The sequence below is a fragment of the Chaetodon auriga genome, chromosome 8, assembly GCF_051107435.1.
Source record: "Chaetodon auriga isolate fChaAug3 chromosome 8, fChaAug3.hap1, whole genome shotgun sequence".
Taxonomy (NCBI): Eukaryota; Metazoa; Chordata; class Actinopteri; order Chaetodontiformes; family Chaetodontidae; genus Chaetodon; species Chaetodon auriga.
This window is the reverse complement of record NC_135081.1, coordinates 21,325,313-21,338,403: the sequence shown is the minus strand read 5'-3', so window position 1 is coordinate 21,338,403 and position 13,091 is coordinate 21,325,313. Positions and strand designations below refer to the sequence as shown.

The 13,091-nt window shown below is 42.4% G+C and overlaps 1 protein-coding gene across 2 annotated transcripts in view; it reads left to right on the top strand.

The window, feature by feature from the left end:
• ntrk1 (neurotrophic tyrosine kinase, receptor, type 1) overlaps positions 1 to 10,134 on the top strand; it is a 31,124-nt gene extending 20,990 nt beyond the window's left edge. For both annotated transcript variants that reach the window (XM_076736840.1, XM_076736839.1), the window contains 6 exons: positions 49 to 204; positions 539 to 669; positions 1,184 to 1,356; positions 4,532 to 4,772; positions 6,905 to 7,063; positions 9,949 to 10,134. In XM_076736840.1, coding sequence (XP_076592955.1) covers positions 49 to 204; positions 539 to 669; positions 1,184 to 1,356; positions 4,532 to 4,772; positions 6,905 to 7,063; positions 9,949 to 10,134 — 1,046 coding nt within the window. The remainder of the gene's footprint in view (positions 1 to 48; positions 205 to 538; positions 670 to 1,183; positions 1,357 to 4,531; positions 4,773 to 6,904; positions 7,064 to 9,948) is intronic.
• The last annotated feature ends 2,957 nt before the right edge of the window (positions 10,135 to 13,091 follow it).

Sequence of the window (13,091 nt, the reverse complement as noted above, 5' to 3'; positions counted from 1 at the left end):
TACATGTCTCTCAGTTTTGCCTGTTTGCACACCTCCCTGTTTCATTAGGTTCATCAGTTTTGGGCACTGAGGATGACCTGGCCGTGTCGCTTCGTTTCATGAACTTCGGAACCAGCCCGCCTTCCTCAGATGAGGACTCTGGTTTGTCCAGCTTTGTAGAGAATCCACAGTACTTCTGCGGCATCATCAAGGAGAAAGACATGTGTGAGTGTTATCGCTGCGCTCATTTCCATTCTGCTGGTGTTTGATGGTTTCTTACTCAATACACACTCATGCTTACACCCCTAAATTTACTTGATTTTTGGTGCTGTTATTTACGCCAAGCGCTTTTTCATTTGGGGTGTTTTGGTCACTGTCGCCCATTTTTTTTTTTTTTTTTATTAATGTCTGTCATATCTGAGTGTTTGCTGTTTAGTCTGGCAGTCACCATGAGAACAACATGGATTTGATAAGAGACAATAAGTTAAACTATAATTAACTTTTGGTGTGAACAAGACATAAAGTGAAGGAGTCCTCCTTTTCTGTATGTTCTGATCAGGTGTGCAGCACATTAAACGGCAGGACATTGTGTTGAAGTGGGAGCTGGGTGAAGGAGCGTTTGGCAAAGTCTACCTGGCGGAGTGTGCCAACCTCAGCCCCGACAGCGACAAGATGCTGGTTGCCATCAAGGTGAGAGAATTTCTACCGTCACTCCTGAAACCACATCAGCTGTCAGTGTCTTAAGTGCTTCAAAAAAGCTGCTTGATACAAACAAGAGTAAAAGTACACGGTGTGTATACTTAAATCTTCTGTGAGCTGAAATAACATCCTGTGGTTTCAGAGTGAGATGTCTTTGTCGAGGACGGTCACGTGCTTTAATACACAGCTCGTGTTACAACATATTAATGCAAACCGCAGCGAATAAAAGTCTCAGATTTATGATCCCATTAATCAGACACTTGTTTTTATAGCAACACATCGTCGCTCGTGAGCAGCGCCGCAGCAAGGAATTCTGGTCGCTCCCAACAGACACAAACCATCTATCACAGCATCTTTACTCTCAGTTTTTCTGTCACACAGTCACCTTTCCTTCCACTCCTCACTGCTGGTTGCTTTTAACGCTGTTGATTTAAGATGTTCACCTTTACTTTAAGCCCAGTAAGCAGCATCTTCATGTAAACGCACGCCCCTCATGTGGTCACAGACTCTAAAGGACGCGAACGAGTCGACTCGGCAGGACTTCCAGAGGGAGGCGGAGCTGCTGACGGTGCTCCAACACCAGCACATTGTGCGATTCTACGGCGTCTGTACGGACGGAGAGCCGCTGGCCATGGTGTTCGAGTACATGAGGCACGGAGACCTCAACCGATTCCTGCGGTACGTAGCACTCCTGCTCATGATGGTCGGCGGCTGTGTGTCTCTGCTGAACAAACTACTGATCCTTACAGCGGTCAATTGGAGCATTCCACAACTCTCCCAGTTGCTCCTGTCCCAGCGTGTTGGAAACGTGTTGCATCAAATTCAGATTAAGCAGATTTTTACAAAAATCAATCAAATTCAAATGAGTACATGTCAAAAAGGACATGTGAGCTGAAATCATTAATCAATCAGTCAATCAACAGAAAATTTGCCTCAAACACTTGATTGAATTGATTGTTTTTTTGAAGTCCACTGTTTCTAGCTTTGCAAATGTGAATATTTGATATTGTTTGTAGTCTTCTGTGATATTAAACTGAAATGTTTTAGACTGTCAGACAAAACATGCAATTTAAATATCTTAACTTGGGCTTCAGGATATTGTAATGGACATTTTTCACAAGGCAAGTCAAGTTTATTTGTTCAGCACCATTCAACAGTTGTGAATTAGTGCATTACATAAGACCTGAAGGATTATGACAAGATATAAAGAAACACAAGACAATATAAAAAGAGTAACAAATACAGTGCAGCTACTCTGCAGTGCAAATTGAACTTGATTCAGTAATAATCGTTCGTGGCAGCCCTGATTTCCACCTGTGCTTCATGTTAATCTGTGAAAAAGTCTAATCGCGTCATTGTCTGAATTCACCCCCTTTTTTTTTTTTTTTTGCTGCTTTTCCTCCATCTCTGCTCTGTAAGCTCTCTTAGGTCCTGCCTGCATGGTGCTTATTTATAGATATTCAGCCATTTTAATCTCTGTTAATTTGACCTCTTCAGTCAGAATTTGAGGATACATTGCCATCATTTCTACCGTCTGCATAATTTCTTCACCTTTTCCTCCACTTACATCACCATAATGTCAAAGACCGTGAATGAATTGTGTAGAAGGACGTTTCGCTTTGCTAAATCCGAAATGAAAATAATGCTGTTGCATCCCAGGCAGGGTTCATGTTCTGCATGAATGGGATTTGACAATGTTAAGGCACAGGGCGAATGTATTCTTTACAAGATGTCCTCTTATAATAATGGCAAATAGAGTGAATTTCAAATGTGGCAGGATTTTATTTGAATACTGATGGACGCTGCAAATAGACAGATTCAGCACTTGAGCTCAAATAGGCGAGTTTCCTTGAACCGTGCACTGAGCTCATGCGGTAGCTCAGGGAGAGTTTATGTAGCAAATTAGTCCATGATAACACTTGAATTGTTGTGCAACACGGTGATGGAAGAGCTTTAAAATATGTTCTCTCTGTCACTGAAACTGTAATCGTCTAAGTTTAGAAACCTGTGGAGGAGGCCAAAGGCGCCACTGAGGGCTGAGACAGCGTGGACCTATTACAGCTCACTTGGCACCTGGGAAACCATCTGACAAAACTATTAGAGCAGACGCAGTCGATGCCGTCTGCCAGGTGACAGACTGGGAATGAAAACAAACACACAAGCATGCACACAGACTTTGAGATATATGTTTGACGAATGGATGGAAAATCGCATTTCCAGCAGACAGAATGGGTGAAACATCTGAGGGCCCCCACAATGCAGCTGCTTTCCCACCCTGCCACCTGCCTTTTAAACTAATAGTGATTGTATAGACAACTTCCTTTGTAAGGAGGGGACCAAGTGGAGAGGAGAGATATTAGGATGGATGGAGACACATCATCTGCGATTTGCTCATTTAGGCTGGAGTTAGACGTGAGAGTGGGTGTTTACGATCCACGAGAACAACTGAGAGTCAATGTGCTCTGCATCTGTGAATTGCGTTATTGCAAATCAGTTGTAGGCATATTACAAGCCTCATGTTTTCTATTACCGTTACTGTTAAATGGCTTTATTATGGCATGGTCACAGCGACCATGTCTCTAGTGCTCTCAAGAGCTCATATATGTCAGAAATGTTCAATCTGCAGATTGTATGCTGAGGTCATTGTCCTTCAGGTCACCCAAGGTTGATGCCATAGTTACCAACATACTGCAAGCCCAAAGCCAGCGTTTGATTAATCCCAACAGCCAATAGAAGCAGAGAAGAATAGCAGAGGCCAGCATGTTCTGTTCTTTACAAATGGAGATACGTGTGTTTGTGCAGCCCCTGTTACGGTTCACAGAGGTCAGGAGTTCAGCCCCGCGGCAAAAAATAAGACCGATGTTTATAACGCTGCAAAGAAAAGACCTCTCTACAAATAAGGGACACATTCTGTCATCTGCACGGGATGATCAGCAAGACTAGCATAAAAATCAGAACCACTACAAACACATCTGAGCCAAAGTAACATGAAACTTGGTTCAGTACGTTAGACACAAGCCGAGTCATCATTCAGAGCGACGTTGATTTCAAGATTTTTCTCATATCAAGTGTTTTTTGTAGCTCAGAGCTTTACGTCCATTGAAGCACCTTTGCCCAAGTATTTCCATTTCATGCTACATTATACTTCTGCTTCACGACATTTCAGAGGGAAACGTTAAAGTTTATGCTTAACCGTTGACATAAAAAAACATGATGTGCTTCTAAATTACATTTTAAAAAAGAGCAGTTATAGATTAAAGCAACGGTTTGTAAGCTTTTGACTTGTCGGTCAGAACCTCGTCATGTTTCTGTGAGTCATTAGCCGTTCCAACAAAGAGACATTTACCCTCTAAACTTCTGAGATGATTTCATGGAAGTAACTTTTCATGGTTCAACAACATCAAATTGTCCATTATTTCACAAGAAGTAACAATCAGAGGAAAAACAAGGAAAAAAACTGAACACAAAATTGTGCAACACAACTTTGTTTTCCTTCTGTCTTCTCCTATTAATGATCTTAAGACCCCTCAGATTTATCTTGTGACCCTTTAAGGGGACCCGACCCGTAGGTTAGAAACCACTGTAGCAAACGATAAACAAACTGTGTATAAAGTAGTTAAAAGCAGCTCCAGTACAAGCAGCAGTAACACTGCTTATGTATCATGTTACATATTTTGCTGGTAATATTTCTGTACTTTTACTTAAATATCCAGGTCTCCTGATTGTAATGGAGTATTTTGACATTGCTATATTGGTGCTTTCACTGAAGTGAAGGACCTGCATGCCTTTTAAAGAAAGATCAGGTCAGCCTTGACCCACAAACACTCACATGCTCCTCGTGTGTCTCCTGTAGAGCTCACGGCCCGGACGCTCGTATCCTGGAGGAGTCCAAGATGCCCCCGCTGGGTCAGCTCACGCTGCCTCAGATGCTGCACATCGCCGCCCAGATCGCCTCGGGCATGGTCTACCTGGCATCACTGCACTTCGTCCACCGCGACCTGGCAACCCGCAACTGTCTGGTGGGAGAGGGCCTGGTGGTCAAAATCGGGGACTTTGGAATGTCCCGAGACATCTACAGCACAGATTACTATCGGGTGAGTGGCCGGAAAAGACGAGACGAGACTTATGTTTTGATTTGATTTTGAGATGAAAATTTGACTTTGATGCTCTTAAACGGCACAAAGACAATATACTTAGGGTGGGTTAGGGTGTGAGCTCATCAGCTTCACTGATTTTTTGTAAATATCTGTTTATTCTGGATTTGATGCAGCAACATGTTTCAGACAAGTTGGGACAGGAGCAACTAAAGACGAGGTAAGGTAAACAGGTTCATTGGTAACAGGTGATAGTATCATGATTGGGTATGAAAGGGGCTTCTTGGAAAGACTCAGTCATTCACAAGTGAGGATGGAGCGAGGTTCACCTCTTTGTGAACACATGATTGTATAAAGGACATCACTCCATGGACTCAGGAACAGTTCGTATAACCGCTGTCGTTAAACACAGTTCATTTGGTTGTAAAAAAACAATTTTTCTGTCTGGTCTGTTTTTTGTTTTTTTTTGAGATCTCTACTGCTGTTCTAGTGAATAATAAATGTGTTTGTGGTGCTCAAAGCTCTGAAAAGTGATTCAGAAATCTCACCAGAAACTCACCTTTCCAGAAATAACGCCTCCCCCTAATTCACAGAGCTTGCTGTGAACAGTTGTTACTGGAACTACTTTCCAGAGAAATTACTAATTTGTTGCTCCTGATGAATCACATCACTGCTGTGAAATGAACCATTAAGACCCCTTTCTTTGGTTTCGGCTCATAATGGCCAGTTAAAAGCAATCCAGTGATGGAAAAAGTCATTTTGGTATTGTCAGGCTTTGTAAGAATGAGGAGCTGCTGTCAGTATTTAACATTGTATTCCCATTAAACCCTGTGTTTTGGACTTGTATCCTGCAGTTTAAGGACTTAACGAGCTTCTCAACCACTCTCACAAGACATCCATTTTCAGGTGTCAGTGTAGAACTATGGTGAATTTATCATTCAGTATTATTATTATTAATAGTAATAACAATAATAATGATAATAAACGGTCTGCAGGAGTTGCATCTCAAAGTGCTTTATAAGAAAGAAATCACATGCACCAAGTGAGAGCTTTCAGATAAGACTTATATAAGAGATTCACATAAAATAGACAGAATCAAAACAGATAAAAATGAATGTAAAATAAGATTGAAATAAGGATGAAAATAAAGATATAAAACCACACAAAAAAATATAAAAAACCAGGTTAACATAGAGTAGAATAAGAAGCTCTAAAAGAAGTCTTCGTCTGGTGTCTCTCTCTCTGCTTTCTGTGGTATTGATGATAATGGCATTAATGAAAATCATATTCTATACGGTGAAACCTTTCAACCAAACTGACTCATATTTGCAGCGGTCATCTCTGTTACGGCACCATTTTACTCTCAAACAGACGAGTTTGCACAAATTAAGATTCCTCCCTCCACGCTACTGTTGTTCGTGCACTCCGGTCATTAAGGTCACGTCCATGGACGACTCCTCTGAAAGCCTGCAAATATTGCAAAAACATTAGAGACCAAGTAGGTTACCCAACATGATTTTAGTGGCTGAGTCCATTTTCTTTTTCACATCACATTAGGATGTTTCGAATTGAAGCTATTTTAGATGATAAAACTCCATGGTCCAGATTGTCTGCCTCACGGTGGTTTTAAGTTGCTCTTCCTGTTAGTCATAGGTATTGTAGTTCAAGGATGAACAGGAATAGGAATCTGTTGGAGGTTTGCTTAAAAATGTCTTTTACTAAAAGATGCCATTTCTGCTTAATTCCGTCAACAAAGCAAAATGTTTACCGGGAGACTTCCATTATACAACAATGGAAAATGTTTTATATTCACTTGCATATAAAACTAGAAGGGCACTCGGAGAGCACAGACCTCCACCAAGGCCATCAGTCCACTCTTCTACAATACTGAGATCTACAAACTCAAACCTCACGATGAATCTTATTGCTTCTTCTCTGTGAAGTGTAAATAAATCTGGTGGCGTTTATTGCAAACAGTTGTGATTAAGTGTATAATTAGTTGCATGATAAGTCAGTGTTTGTGGTTGCATAGTCACACCTTTGTGCGAGAAAAAGCTTTGTTCCGGTCCTTGGCGGAGGGAGTGACACAGTGTTTAGTCGGCGTGCCTTCATCGCCTCGTCTTCCTCTTCAGGTGGGCGGACGTACGATGCTGCCGATCCGCTGGATGCCCCCGGAGAGCATCATGTACAGGAAGTTCACCACGGAGAGCGACATCTGGAGCTTCGGCGTGGTCCTCTGGGAGATCTTCACCTACGGCAAACAGCCCTGGTACCAGCTGTCCAACAGTGAGGTGGGTCGGGAGGGAAAGTTAATGTTAATGTGAAAGTTAATAGCTACGACGTTTTCTTATTGCCAGGATGCATTTTAGTAGATTTGTGTAGCCTCCATTAGCCCATTTAAAGGGTCCGTTCACCCAAATTACTAAAAGAAAGATTCTCTCACTTACCTTTTGTGGCACCTTTTCTGATCAAAGTAGTTCTAAGGAAAACTGTTCAGCCTCAAAAACTGAGCAAACAAAAGCAAAACTATCTGCATGGCTACACACCGCGAGGTTAAAGGTGCAATATGTAAGAGTTTTAGTGTAAAATGTTCCAAATGAACTACAACTAACCAAAGTTATCAACAAAGTTTCAAGAAATTCGTTTCTGACGTTACAAAGATCAGATCGGACCATTAGCTACAAACAAAGCTAACTAGCCAAGGGCAGCTAGTAGCTACAGCAAAGAGTTTAATGAGCAGCAGCTAGCGGCCACTCTGGTGATACACTGCCCCCTATTTGTTTGGAGTTGTAATACATCACATAAGAGAAAATATATGTGAGTGAACTGTGCCTAGACAAGCTAGCAAAGCTAAAGCTAGGCTAAGAGCTACCCTCCAAGCTACTCTTGGAGGTAATTCCCTTTAAAAAAAATCGCAGCTTTTTCTTGTTTTTGCTCGTAGAAACGAAGAAACAGATAAAACTTCTGTACATGCGTAGATACAACCTTTTCAGTCGATATGGCAAACTTATTTAGCCATCCAGAAGTTACAGAATAACATTAGCATTCATTTGGAGTCATGTTTTTGTCCACCTGATGAATGTAAGTCCAATATTCACTCTCAGGACAGGACAGTGCAGTTGTGGGGCAGACAGCTAAACAATGAGCTGAACCTCGCTTTCAAAGCTCCGTAAACTGTAATACATTATCATTTCATACATTGTTGATATAAAAATATTGATTATTGCCACTTTAAATCTCTTAAATTAACTTTCTCGATTCATTTCACCCTGTACTAGTTCAAACATAACTCTTTCACGGCCGTCGTAGAGACTTCAGAGCATTTGTTGCTGAAGTTTTTCACTGCTCTGCACTCTTAAACCAATCAATACATTCATAGTAATTAAGGGCAGTACAGTCTAGCCTTTTCAGCTCGAGCACCAAGAAGTGGGACTCCATTGTGACCACAGCGGTGCTATTACAGTCCGAAACCCTCTCTCCTTTCAAGGGAAGGGTAGATCACTTTTCCCAGCCACTCAATTCTAATCTCATTGGCTCTCATTTTTGCCCAGGGCCAATGAGCTTTAACCTTGTTAGCCTAATCTGTCTCGGCCAATGAGGGACAGGTGAAATTATCGTGTTGCCTAAACAGTGGCGGGAATAAATCACCCCGAAATCCTGAGTTGGCGTGCCGTGGCGACAGCAGCCATTTTGGGCGACCTCTGTGAGTGTTTTTGTGGGCCGACGGGCCATTTTGGAGTGAAGCCGCTCGGCGCTGACAGGCCTCTTCTGTTCATTGTATCAGGCCAAGGTTAACAATGGGAAAGAGATTGAGTCAGTAACCCTTCAAATGGAGAGCGCAGTGAAATCCTCTCTCATCCTCGACAGTGATTTATTCACTGAGCATCGGGAGTGTGTGAACTCAATCTGTCATCGGAGCCATTAGTGTCTGAACTGGAGGTTATTCACATTTTGGCTGCTCTCATTTGTCCCCGAGGTCTCTGCTAATGGACACAACCATAAATCTGCAGATATTGCAGTTGTTGTGCCAAAAAGTTTGTTTATTCAAAAATGCTTCCCAGATTTTCCTTTTAGTTTCTGCAGGTGAACGGATGTAATGTCATGTTTGGTGCTCCCTGCGATGAAAAACCGCATTAAAAATTCAGCAGCTTCTCTTTCCAGCAGCACTGTTCCATCAGTGATTCCCAACCAGACGCACCTGGACCCCAGGGCCTGTTTCTGCACTTTCCAGGAGGAAGCTTGTGCATTAGCTGAAATTTTGATTTGGTAGAGAGAGGAAAAAAAAGAATAAAATATATATATGCAGATTTGTGTTTGGGAGGAAAATAACCAGACAAATATGATGCTGTTTTGCTGTGATGCTGATTTTAAAATCAAAATAATTAATGAACTAACAAGCTAAAGTAAACAGAGTGACGAGGACGTTGTACAGCTGAAATACGACATGCTGCCGTGAAACTTTCCTCTTTTCTGGCTGCACGGCTCCGTGCATGCCAGTGTCAGTCTGTGGGGTTCAGACTGAAGTATCACCACTACTATCTGATGGATTGTTATGAAATATTGTGCAGGCATTCATGTTCCCCAGAGGATGAATCCTACTCACTTTGGTGATCCTTTGACTTTCCCTCTAGTGCCCCCAGCAGGTCATTTTTTTCTTTAAGCAGTGAATTATCTCAACATCTGCTGCACAAGACTTGAGGCAGATAGTTCATTGATTTATGTCTCATTGATGACTGGATGGATTACCCCGCGGTTTGACCCAGACATTCATGGTCCCCAGAGGATGAATTTCTAAACCTTATAGCCCTAATAACTAATTATGTTATGCTTTGTGTTGGGCGCTAATTAGCAAACGCTACCGTGCTGACACGTACTACAGACCTACACGGTGAGCACGTTAACCTGCTCATATTAGCATACATATGCTTCAATTAAAAGCTTAAATATCCATAACAGCCTCTAAAGTCCAGTATTGGTCAAACTCTGGTTGACACCACCAGAGGTGCAGCAAGACAGACAGCATGAATTTTTGAAATTTAAATGATAAGAAATCAGTTTTCTGGGGAATTTTAATTACCAGACAGCTGACGTTTGTCTTGTTTGTCCTGCAGTGATTCAGGACATTTACACAGTATATCCTGTTAATACATTGTATTTTATATTTCTACCCCAACAGGCCATTGAATGCATCACGCAGGGACGGGAACTGGAAAGGCCACGCACCTGCCCCAAGGAGGTGTACCTGCTGATGCAGGGCTGCTGGCAGCGAGAGCCCCAGCAGAGGATGGTCATCAAGGACATCCACAGCCGCCTGCTGGCCCTGGTCAAGAACCCGCCGGTGTACCTGGACATCCTGGGTTAAAGGGGGGCGAGAATCAGCCAGGGAGTGGATTGAGAGGCTGGAGAGGTTTGGATTTGAGATCTGACACTTCTTCCTTTAATTCCATTCGTCTAATCGGGGGTAGTTACTTTAAACGCGTTCCTCTTGGTTTAAAAGTATGTAAAGCTCTCCCAGCTTTTCCAGCCTCGATGCCTGATGGACTAACAGCCTGCCCGACCCCTGTTCACCCCCCCCGTCATTCTCTGGAAACCTGTCACATGTTTACCAAAGCGTTTCATGTTTATCTGAAGTGGGATCAGCCTGATGGAGGGTCATGCATGGATGAGTGTTGAGCTAACTGTATATATCAGATGAGGATGAAGATTTGGGCTCCGGAGCCCCCGCAAAGGTCTGTGAGCTGAGCTGCGCTGCATTTTATACGACTCCGCTGGTGACACTTGTGTCGAAAGGCAATTAGAAAATGAATCGGATGATGACAGGAGAGGCCACTTCACATCATCGAAAGCGAAAACCAATTTTTCAGATTTGGCTGCAGCAGACAGTCATTTGTACAGTACAGCCGCTGATTTTGGGTACGTTTTGATACGGGAGGTCATTTAAACGGCTTTCACTAAATGTATATAAAGAAAATCAAAGTTGTACAATCAAAATCCTGGAAAGCTTGTTTGTTTCTGACGTGTCAAATCCAGTGTATCATATGAGTATTTTTCAGAAACGGGAGCAAAGTCTCATATATTAGCAGTGAAAGTGTGTGTTTACATTTAATGGCCTCTGTTTTGCTGTCAGATATGAACCCCCCACCCCCACCCCCAGAGAGCGACAGTCCGGCCTGCTGCGACACTCAGGATCGGCCTCTGTACAAATTAGCGATGTTTAACATGCGACCTTCACAATCAAAGCTCTTCAGTGAAATCCAGTACGGGGCCACGGCGAGATGGTTTGAGAGGCAACAGATGGATTAAAGTGAGTGAAACTCCAGGAGGAGAGGAACAGATGGCGCTGAAACAGAGACTGAGCTGAGGCCACCACCAGGCAGGAAAAAAAAAAAAAAAAAAGTTTCAACCGAAGAGGATGAAAGACAAACCGAGTGTAAATACTTCATGTACATACTCTGTATTAATGCCTAGAATATATAGATATATATCTCCATGTATTGTTACTCCAGCACTTTGTATATTGTCTGCCCTTAAAAATAAACAAACTTGATTAAATAATGTCTGCAGCCTGAGCGGGAACATCCCTCTGCATCAGTCAATCCGTCATTATCGTGTGCTTCAGAGCGAACAATGATCGCAGCCGCTGTCTGTGCTCACAAGTTAGACATCTTAACAAGGCCATTCAAGAGCCTTCTATTATTTTGACGAACTAATCAGCAACCTGCGACGTCTCCGCGGGAGGCTCGGGAGACGGTTATTGAAAAGGAATAATCAAGTTTCATATTGCCTTACCGCCGGCCCTCCTGCAAACAAACACCCTGCAAAACCAAACCTCTCTCCCCCTACCTCGCACTACCGACCCCCCCGCTCCCCCACCCCCACCCCCCGCTCCTCACCACCACCTCCACCCTCCCTCCATCGCTCTGTATGCAGAGCGTCTCCAGGGAGTGGTAATGGATCGTGAGTAATGCTATCATCCCTTTCTCCGTCTCTTTCTTTCTTTCTCCACCTCCTCTGGTGTAGCGGGGGGATGAAAACACTTGGAGGACTCGTGTCTGGCTTATTGTTTCTTCGAGTGTCTACAAGCAGATTCTGGCCAGATAGGATTAGTCCTCCGCCGTGTCCGTCCCTGTTATCCTTCAGGGCTCCATTTGCGGTTTCAGAATGAGCCTTTTTAATAAGCAGTCGAGTCTCCAGCCTGGTTAGATATGGAATATGACTATAATAAGAGCTGGAAATGAGGCCACTTTTCATACGGAACTCCTATTAGAGGTTTGCAGAGGGAAACTTTCCCGTTTTAATCTTCATCGTACAATGAACGTATGCAGGGTATTGATGTCTTAAGGTAATTATTTCTTCGTGTTAATGGAAGTGTCATTTTGGTGTGTGTCCACTCTGAATAATAAACTGGTCTGTATGTTGAGGAGGAGTAGGTGGAGAACACCTGCACAAAGTGATGAAACTCAAACTGAAGCAAATCTGCACAGAAAAGAGAAAAAACTTGAGCTGGAGGTCACTCCGTGTTACTGTGGAGGAGGAAGTATTCAGGTCCTACACTGAAGGAGAAATACTGTGAAAAGTCCTGCATCAAAATGCTTCTTAAGTATAGGTATGTAAGTAATCAGGAGAATGTACTGCAGTACTAAAAGCACTCAATGCAGAAAACTGTCCCCTGTGATCATAGATCAGATCATCACTCCTGTGTTCACGTAAAATGTTCAAGATGTCGTGGTTTGTCGAGCTCATTTTGTAAAGGACAGAAACTTTGAATCTGCTGATTGTTTTCTTCTGGTATTAACTGATTATTTAGTTTGTAAATATCCTGAAAATATTAAGAAACGCCAGAACAATTTAGTCCAAAGTGACACAGTTCGTTTTGTCCAGCCAACAGAGAAAAGCTCAACGTTATTACAGACATTAAAATAATTAAAAGAGCAAATCTTCACATCTGTAAAGCTGGAACCATGAAACGATTTAAAAAAAAAAAAAAAAAAATGACTTCAACCAACAGATTTTCTCTGTAATTGATCTAATCGATTAATCGGCCTTTCAGCTGTACTTGTATAAACTGTTGGGTAATTTAATTTGTAATAAAACGTCATATTTTAGAAGGTCTTCATGTTTGTGTGCAAAAATCTCAATTTGTAAAGTAGCTAAAGCTTTCAGTGGAGTAAGAAGTATTTGCCTCTGAGATGGTGTGGAAGTGGAAAGTACCTCAAATTTGCACTGAAGTACAGTACTTGAGTAAATGTACTTGTGTTCCAGTGGCGGCAGCCTGTTCAAAGCCTCATCATCATTTACACCTGAAAAAGCTGCATAGAA